At 38.0% G+C, this 9,850-nt stretch overlaps 1 protein-coding gene across 1 annotated transcript; it reads right to left on the bottom strand.

The window, feature by feature from the left end:
• Window positions 1-5: 5 nt before the first annotated feature.
• On the bottom strand, window positions 6-9,589 carry CCT6A (chaperonin containing TCP1, subunit 6A (zeta 1)). The gene is made up of 13 exons (XM_005872018.2): window positions 9,428-9,589; window positions 8,644-8,778; window positions 7,730-7,903; window positions 7,122-7,225; window positions 6,340-6,450; window positions 5,940-6,099; window positions 5,758-5,840; window positions 4,306-4,402; window positions 3,897-4,044; window positions 2,873-3,006; window positions 2,146-2,248; window positions 1,291-1,363; window positions 6-1,035 (listed from the first exon to the last, which is right to left on the bottom strand). Exons 1-13 carry the CDS (start codon window positions 9,551-9,553, stop codon window positions 963-965), a joined length of 1,521 nt encoding a protein of 506 aa, XP_005872080.1. The 5' UTR covers window positions 9,554-9,589; the 3' UTR covers window positions 6-962.
• Between the last annotated feature and the right edge of the window lie 261 nt (window positions 9,590-9,850).

Raw genomic sequence — 9,850 nt, 5'->3', positions numbered from 1 at the left:
AAAGGTTTCAAGTTAAACATTTATTGCACACTTACTGTAGCCAAGTCCTCAAAATACAAAACTTAGCAACACAATTTCACCTTCAAGGACTGTTCATTTACACCACCTGACCTGTATAAAAAATGATTTTTTGGAAACACGGTCAAATAATTTGAGGGGGGGTGGAAGGACACTGGAGGTTTTGGGATGGGTATTTCAGCATAAGTAAAGGTCCAGGGTGTGAAAATACAGTATGGTCTACCTGAAAATCTCTTCTCAACTAGGCCTGTCACCATGCCTTCAAGCCTCTTCAAACCTCTGTCTCCTCTATTTTAATTTTTGCATTTTATAAATGTGCAGCTCTTTCAACTCCCTTGCCTCTAGTTCACCCATCTTTCTACCCACTCCCACTTAACTTTCCTGGGGAGCATTTTAGCAAAGCTACTTCAAAGCATGAAATGTCCCACTAAAAGATCCAATCATTTTACTCACAGCAATTAATACTAAAGAAACAGGGATACTTTCAAAACCTTGTTACTTAAGTGTTATTTATATTAGCATAAAATTTTTAATAAATGCTCAATAGGGAACTATTGGATAAATTAAAATACATCATTAGAAGAAATTATTAAACCATTAAAATTTGTTTTTCAAGGAATATTTAATAAGATAGATACCATATGCTTTTCTAATGTTTTTTTTTTTAATATCACAGAAACGAAAGCAAAATATTCTGTGCATATTGGGTGAAAACAGCCTGCTAGTTGTGCATACACTGAGTACAATTAAAAAAAAATAGTGTAATTATAATTTCAGACTTTGGAATTTTAATAGGTAGTTGCCATTGCTCTCTCCTTTCTTCAGATGGGAAAAGAAAATTCCTTTAAAAATCATTTGAATCCAGGACAAAAATTCCATAGCTGTATTCTTAGGATCACTCTGTAGAGTCTTCATGATTCAGGTAGTACAGGGGAAGCTTCAATTCAACCTTTTAGAGAAGACATTCCAGCTCGCATGATCTCATCGACCAGGAGTATGTTGGTGGCAATCACAGTGCTGAAAGGGGGGGAAAAATCAGATGGCTCAGATTCCAGATATGAACCCTAATTCAACTGAATTTCCAACTAAACCATGCAAATTACATCCAATTAAATTTCCATTTCCCCCTCCATACATAAAAGTTTCATTTTTGCACTTTTTCTTTTACATTTTGATGAGGGTGGGGGTGGGGGGAATTAAACAGAATATGCCAAATATAAAAAGAGTGTAATTACCTAAAGGTTATTTTAGTTTTGACTTTCCCAAACTTACCAGGAGTGAAGAAGCTGTTTCTTTACACAATAGTTATCCCATACGCCTACTTCTGCTGCTACCATTGGCTCACCTGAAAAGTAATCCAGTAGTCTTAAAATCATATATAGCAGGTCGTAAGATCAGAATGATCATATGATTCCTGTGCACAGTATCTTTGATAAATGACTGATCTCTGCTTAGAAGACTTGAGTGGTAGGAAAGCTCTATTCCGTTACCAAATATTTGAACATCTTGTTTTTCTGGACACATTTGTCCATATTAAATTACAGCACTTGAACTATAATCTGGTCAAAATGGGCTTATAATTTTCCTCATTCCAGAGCCCTTCTTATTAAATGTAAACAACGTTGCTGACAACAGTAGGTCTTACATATTGACTGGATCTCAGTTCTCTTATATTGTACTTACATAATTTGTGTTCTTACACTGGCCTAAGACCAGGGCTTTAAATATTTCATTATATTTGGTTCCCTCTTCCAGCATTATTTGCTACCCTTAGCCTTTTTCCATCAGTGAATATGATCATCTATTTTATATTTCCATATCATAGTCCCTGATAAAAAATTGAGTAAACCCAATATGAAGCTTTTCAATATTAACCTGAACCACCTACCACCACTCAGTAACATCAACAAATCCATACTCTTTGAAACTATTCAAATGTATATATTTGATTCCCTTAATTACTGTATCTAGTCATTCTGTTTTTATACTATATTTTAGAACCCAGAGTTCACTGATAGGACTAATATTAAACTGCAAAGTAACTCCCCAAGATTCTTTTGATTCTTCCTGGCTTTACCTCACCTCTATTATCGAGTTTTCCCCCTACAAATAGTTGCATTCTCTTACCTGTGTTCAAGTCCACACCCACAAGTTGACCTGATTCCGAATGTTCTGCTTGAACTTTAACTAGTGTTTCCTGAAGATCAAAACCAGAATTCTGAGCAAGAACCTAAAGGCAAGCAAATTTAATCCTTTAAAATACAGGACCTAAGAACCGATAGTCAAATGCACAATAAATAAATAGTATATCCATTAATAATCAATAGAAAATCATTATATCGATTGTAGTTTAAACAAAAAGCAAGCTTGTACTCAAATATATCCCCTATACACTGCAAACCCTCTTAAAATAGTTATCTCTTGCAACTTGAAACTTCAGATATTCAAGTTTCCTTTCTAGGGAAACCAAATACATTTGGATGTTCTAGTGCAGTGGTCGGCAAACTGCGGCTCACGAGCCACATGCAGCTCTTTGGCCCTCTGAGTGTGGCTCTTCCACAAAATACCACGTGCGGGCGCACACATACAGTACGATTGAAACTTCGTGGCCCGTGCGCAGAAGTCGGTATTTTGTGGAAGAGCCACACTCAAGGGGCCAAAGAGCCACATGTGGCTCGCGAGCCACAGTTTGCTGACCACTGTTCTAGTGTTAGGGAGAAAACTGATCAAACTTACTCAAAATCCACATTATGAAAGAAAAAAAAAAAAAACCCCACACCAAAAAACTTTCACATTCATCAGCTGAAATCATTTTGTTCCATTTTAGAAAATGGACTGTTAACAAAAGTCAGACCTTGGGAATAATGAGCAATGCATCAGCAAACGCTTGAACTCCAAGCTGGGCCCTGCCCTTTACACTGGGCTTGTATTTCACCAGTGCGTGTGACATTGCCACTTCCACTGCACCACCACCTGGAACTACACAGCCTGTTGGGTGGGTGGGGAAAGAAGGGGGAGAAGAGAGAAAATGCTCAGCTACAAAGAAAACTGTGGAATTATAAAACAAATTAAAACACACATACATGGCCGAAACCAGTTTGGCTCAGTGGATAGAGCGTCGGCCTGCGGACTGAAAGGTCCCAGGTTCGATTCCAGTCAAGGGCATGTACCGTGGTTGCAGGCACATCCCCAGTAGGAGATGTGCAGGAGGCAGCTGATCGATGTTTCTCTCTCATCGATGTTTCTAACTCTCTATCTCTCTCCCTTTCTCTCTGTAAAAAATCAATAAAAAATATATTTAAAAAAACAAACAAACAAAAAAAACCCACACATACATGGCCCTGGCCAGTTTGGCTCAGTGGATAGAGCGTCTGCCTGCGGACTGAAGGGTCCCGGGTTCGAACATGCCCAGGTTGCAGGCTCGATCCCCAGTGGGGGGCATGCAGGAGGCAGCCGATCAATGATTCTCTCATCATTGATGTTTCTGTCTCTCTCCCTCCCTCTTCCTTCCTCTCTGAAATCAATAAAAAAATATTAAAAAAAAACAAAAAACACACAAACATGAAGACCATTAATTTCTTGAAAATTCAGTGTGACAGCAATTTTAATATTGCATTTGAAAGCAACATATCAAATAACATGATCTGATTTAACTAGCACTTGGAAGCTCTTACAATCTCTTAACTTATTTATTTGTATCCACTTTTAGTAATGATATGCTATGAAAAAACTTGGCATACCATCATAGCCATTTTAAAGGGAAGACTACTTTTGCATGGTGTCTGGCTGTGTAAGCTACTGACAAAAAGAACACAGTATTCAGCCATGCCTTACAGAATAGCAAAAAGAATACAATTAGAATAAAGTGAGGATCTTACCATCATCAATAGCATTTTTAACAGCCCTCAAGCCATCTCTTATTGCATCTTTGATTTGAGTGAGTGTGTGCTTATTTGGTCCTTTGACCAATAATGTAACAGAGCGAGGATTGTTACATTTCTCAACAAAGGTGAACTTCTCTTCTCCCTATGTAGAGAATATTTTCAGAAAAACAGGACATAGTTGTACAAAGAATGATCAGAGAAAAAATGATAAATGGCACATTCACAGAAAACACACTGAATCACATTCAAGTAATTTCTTAAAAACACACACACATGTAAGAGAAATGGACCATCAAAATGTGTGTAAATAAAGCATAAATCTGATCCCAAGTTTGAATGAGTTTTTACTACTGAAGAATTCATGAACCAAAAAGTATTACCTCTGGAAAGAAAATACACTTACCAATGTATACTCATAGACAAGTCCTGCATGTCCCAAACAATCAGGATTTAGGTCATCAAAAGAATTTAGAGCTTCTCCACCACAAGCAAGAGTCAGCCTGAAATATTGAAGTATTTTAAGGAGATGTAAGTGATTTTTATCAGTTATGTTTAAAGAAAAGATTATTTTTAGGAAGCAATCTTTCAGAATTACATACTAAAATTATATTCTAAAATGTATTTTAACTTGTCCATTTATCACCAACCAGCTAAAAACTGGTCTTTTCTCCTAACCCTCCATTTAAACCACTTTTCCCAAGTCAGCAAATACTTCTCTGATATGATTTTTATTTTTTTTAAATATATTTCTTTATTGATTTCAAAGAGGAAGGGAGGAGAGATACAAACATCAATGATGAGAGAGAATCATTGATCGGCTGCCTCCTGCACACCCCCCACTGGGGATCGAGCCCATAACCCAGGCATGTGCCCTTGGCTGGAATCAAACCCTGGACCCTTCAGTCCGCAGGCCAATGCTCTATCCACTGAGCCAAGCTGGCTAGGGCTCTGATATGATTTTTAAAGATAAACAAAAGCTTTCTCATATTTCTCTGAAACCCTTTGATGCTGTCTCCTGACATGGAAATATATGTACACTCCGTCATTGTTTGAAAATAAAACAAGTATAGCCCAGCAGATGTGGCTCCGTGGTTGAACGTCAAGGCAGGCACCAAGAGGTCACCAGGTCAGGGCACATGCCAGTTTCAGGCTCGACCCCAGCAAGGGGGTGCAGGAGGCAGCTGATCTATGTTGATGCTTCAATGTTTCTATCTCTCCCTCTCCCGTCCTCTCTAAAATCAATAAAAACATATTTTAAAAATAAAAGTAAAACAAGTATAAACCAATGTTCATAGTGGCATTATTCATCATAGCCAAAAGGTAGAAACCCAAATAAATGTCTCCTGACAGATAAATGGATAAATAAGGATGTGATAGTACCCATACCATGGAATATTTGTCCTTAAAAAGGAATGAAATTTTGATACATATTACAATCTGGATGAATCTTGAAAACATTATGCTTAATGAAATAAGCCAGACACAAAAGGGCAATTATTTATGATTCCCTTATATGAGGTACCAAATTCAGAGACAACAGAACAGTATTTACAGGGGAAGGAGTATGGGTAGAAGTGGGGAGGAGAAATGGGGAGTTACTGTTTAATAGGTACAGTCTCAGTTTGCAATGCTGAAAAAGTTCTGAAAATGGATAATGGTGATGGTTGCACAACAATGTGAATACAATTTAATGCCACTGAATTTACACTTTAAAAAAAGGGGAAAGTGGTATATTTTGTATTATGTGTATTTTATCAAAAGAAAAAAGCAAAAATAAATAGAGGGGGGGGAAAGGAATAATCTCAGTTAACTTGCACAAATTCACATCACTCAGATGATCTGCTATCCGCCGTACCTTTCCATATTTCTTTTTTTCGCTCTGCGCAGAGCTACTATGCCTTCTTTTGCAAGGGCATCTAAGGAAAATGGGTCAATTCCCTGTTAACAACAACAACAAAAAGTTAGTTTTAATGTATTTCACCTGAAAAATCAAAATGGATGATACAGACTAGTTTATATAGCAAAGTTCATTCTCACCTTTTGATTAATAACAACAAATCCTTTATTTGAGTCACCACAGACTTTCTTTTTCAGGTCTATTATTTTTTTAACTCTATCTTCAATGAATTTTCTTTCAGCTCTTACTAGTTTCTCTCTCTCTTCTGCACTCTTGTAAAAAAAGCCAGAGTTCACTTCTCTATTAAAAATAAAAGTATGAGGGGAGGAGGAGAGTTAAAATGTTTATTTTATTTAACAAATAGCCACGTAATTCTGATCTGCCCCTGGTATATTCTGAGTTTATTCCTAGAATTCTCCCAAACCCAATTTGAGGCATTATTGCCTGTACAGTGGAGAAACTGAGTCTCACAAAGTGACTTGCCCAAAATACCAAGCTCCCCTGCTTCTCGATTCCATTTGTAAGAGAATATAAACTCACGTTTTTTCATATTCTAAAGACACATTGCATGTAAGGATGTATGCATCTTCTACTCTTTTTTTCATATCAGGATGCCGTGCCCCATGGTCCAAAACAAGACCTCTGATTAAGCTGTTAAAATACATTAAAAATTATGGTAGATATAAACATCTAATTACTATGTTACATAGCTGAAACTAATATTGTCTGTTAACTATAACTAAGAAATAAATAAATAAAACACATTATATTGTTATTGACTTTCAGCCCGGCTGGCGTGGTTCAGTGGTTGAGCATTGACCCATGAACCAGGAGATCATCGGTTTTATTCCTGGTCAGGGTTGCAGGCTCGATACCTCGTAGGGGGTGTGCGGAAGGGAGCTGATCAATGTTTCTCTCACATCAATATTTCTATCTCTCTATCCCTCTCCCTTCCTCTCTCTCTAAAATAAAAAACATTTAAAAAAATATTCCTTACAATACCTAATTATTTAAAAAATGTTTTCAAGCTAGATCTTTGAAATATATAATTCCCCAACAGTCTCCCATTAGGTTTTGTATCCAACAGTTCAATAAATGCCAAACAACCAATGTAGCTCACTTTTCTGAGTCATTCTGACTATAAACACATTATACCATTAACTTCAAAAGTAAATATTATTGAGTAAATTAAATACTCATCTAGGCAATAGGTATTAATTCAAAGACACACACAAAAATCAACCAAAAAAATGTGTTGTATAAAGTGCCTATTTGTACACACAACACACTTCATAAGCATTTCATAGCATTCTACCACCTACCTTGTATCGGTTTCAGATTTATGTTTCATCTCCATGATCTCAACCATGAAGAGGTCAATAGGTTCATCTTGTTTTTTAATGGCCAAAATGGAATCAACTACAGCCTATAAGAAGAGTATAACCATTAAATGAATTTGATTTGCAGAAGTCAAGATGCTTATGTTACTTGTTCTGCAGTTTACAGTTTCTCGACTTTAACATCCTTCAAATTGATCTAAGTCTTTTTCTATGAGCTAATAGAATACATTTGCAAAGGGCCGAAGTCATTTATATTTCTTTAACTTCAATTTGTCATTACCTAAAGAATCAGACATCCCTCCTATTTTATTAAAAACATTGTTAAACATTGTTAACAGTAAGATTTTCAATAATAAAATCTCTAATTATAAACCTTTTAATGAGAGCTCTGATTATACCTTTATAACCTGGTCAGGTATATGATTATTTGAATTTCTCACTTTACTTTTTTAAGGACACAGATCAGATTATCACCGCCACAGGAATGAACCTACTTTTTCATGTATGAAGACTTTAGAGAGCAATCTATAATTGAAATTGGTAAGTATACTGATGTTTCTAAAATCAGGGGCTTTTAATTCAACACATACCTCTGTTAAGACATCAGCAAGTTCCGCATGAACTTTAGTACGCAGAGATGTTCTGGCCACATCTATGAGTGTTTCCCTGTCCATCTCTTTGCTTACTTTGACTTGTTCCAAAAACTGAAGTGCCTTTTCCTTTGCAGCTTCAAATCCTTCTGTTACTATTCTGGGATGAAGACCCTATAATGAAGACAATTACAAAACCACCACTAACCCTGGAGTTCTTCAATTAGATGCCACTATAGTTCATGATAAAGTATATCTTTGAAGATTTATTCTGGATCATTCCTATCCTTTAATACAATATAATGTGCTGACTTTATGAATACATTTAAAAGGATAAACAGTCCTTTCAATGCAGAGGAAAAGAACAGACATTGCTCTAGCACAGAGTCAAAGCCAAGGGAACTATAAAGCACACTTGGGTGTTCACTGTGCAAACCGCAAGGAATAGCAACAAAAACTCAACATGTGACAATAACCTGCAGTCAACAGACCATTATATCTTTCCTATAGGTAATCTAAAATAAATTCAAATCATTTACTAATAGAAAGTAGACAGGGTAACTAAGAGTCTGCTTTCTCTGTCTTCCCAGGAAGTTCTTTCTGACATCAGATTAGTATTCATTGAGGTTTGCTTTAATCTTGGAACTACTCTGGGCTAAAAGGTGCAGAATTTTTATTTTAAATTTTTGGTTGGCTTTTTCCTTATAAGTTGTCCTGAACATCCCATTTTTAGATCTCAATTATTAACCTATATCATAGACAGATATAATATATGCAATGCAACTTGATAAAACCCTGCTCTTCACATTCTGCTATGGCCTCAGCCACTATTAATGCATCAATTTGTAGAAATAAAACCCATATTATTTCTTATACATAATAAAATATCACAAAAACACAAGAATCATGTATACTTCAGAAATGTAGAGATCCGCCTGCTTCAGCAGTTCTCCAATGATCAGGACATTGGACGTGGTACCGTCACCCGTTATGTCATCCTGGGCTGTCGCTACTTTGGCTATTAAGGAGGCTGTTGGGTGTTGAATTTGCTGGAAGTAGAAAAAGACAAAATTAAGTAACTTAAAACAATCCAAATATACCTTAAAATGTGTGAAAGGCCTCCCTTTAAGTGCTACGTACCCAAATTGCCCAAGTGTTCAGCTACATATTACTTTAGTTATTTTGCACTGTCAGTTCCTGACAACTAAAACCTTTTCATGTATAAATCTGTTTACTTCTCAAGATCATCTCTAATTTCCTGGGAAGGAAATCTGAGGCTCCGTTAAAGTTTACTCCAAGTGATGGAGCGAACAAGTACAGTACCTAATAGTTTCAAACCCATGCAAGCCTCTTTATGACAAAGCGAGGACCCGTGTGCCTTCTCCAGGATCATCACTTGGCACGATCCAAACAATTAACAGCCCTGTTGGCCAAGACCATCAGTGGATGCCAAATTACTGGATGGGAAGGCTTTGGCGGAACAGGCTATCCATCAAGTCTCCAGGGCTCCTCACTGTACGGTACGGTACTGTATGTACTGTTGCTACTATGACTGATCACATTTCTTTTCTACTTCCTGCATTGTCTGGAAAACGATCTGATGAGAATACGATGTCCTCCTACATCGCGAATAAACATTACAGATCTTCCCACAAACCCAACGTCCTATGGAGAACCCCGACGGCGCTGACCGCTCACCATTTCATGCAGCAGCACATTGCCATCTTTAGTGAGCTTGATGTCTCCAGCTCCAGACACAAGCCTGTTCGAGGGGCAGAAATGAACCCGTGTGACTTTTTCCACGGAGACCAAAGGGACCCCCATGAAACCCAGGTCCTACGGCGCTGGGGCCACAGGGTTGGTCCCCTCCTCCCCGGAGGCATCAGGAACGGTGCAGCGCCCACTCCTCCCTGCTGAGCAAGTCTGCCGAGTCCCCGGGGTCGCGCAAGCCCCAGAGCACGAGGGACGGCCGCCGCGCACGCGGGCAGCTTTGTTCCCCGCGGAGGAGACGGCAACGACTACGAGAGGCAATGGCCGGAGCAGGATAAAGGCCCGACCAGGGAGAACGCGGGAAAAGGGGCCGCAGCGGCGCACGGAGGCCCGGGGACCCGGGCTGGAGAC

The sequence above is a fragment of the Myotis brandtii genome, unplaced genomic scaffold (genome assembly GCF_000412655.1).
Source record: "Myotis brandtii unplaced genomic scaffold, ASM41265v1 scaffold363, whole genome shotgun sequence".
Lineage (NCBI taxonomy): Eukaryota > Metazoa > Chordata > Mammalia > Chiroptera > Vespertilionidae > Myotis > Myotis brandtii.
Note: the sequence above shows the minus strand (reverse complement) of the source record. Positions and strands in the feature narration are given on the sequence as shown.

What these genes read in the sequence shown, in the direction of transcription:
- CCT6A (XM_005872018.2), bottom strand. Translation starts at nt 9,553, where the DNA reads ATGGGGGTCCCTTTGGTCTCCGTGGAAAAAGTCACACGGGTTCATTTC. An exon ending in TAAAAATGCTATTGATGATG is followed by an intron (nt 3,007 to 3,896) that starts GTAAGATCCTCA and finishes CCCACCCAACAG; the next exon opens with GCTGTGTAGTTCCAGGTGGT. An exon ending in GGGTGTGGACTTGAACACAG is followed by an intron (nt 1,364 to 2,145) that starts GTAAGAGAATGC and finishes ATTACTTTTCAG; the next exon opens with GTGAGCCAATGGTAGCAGCA.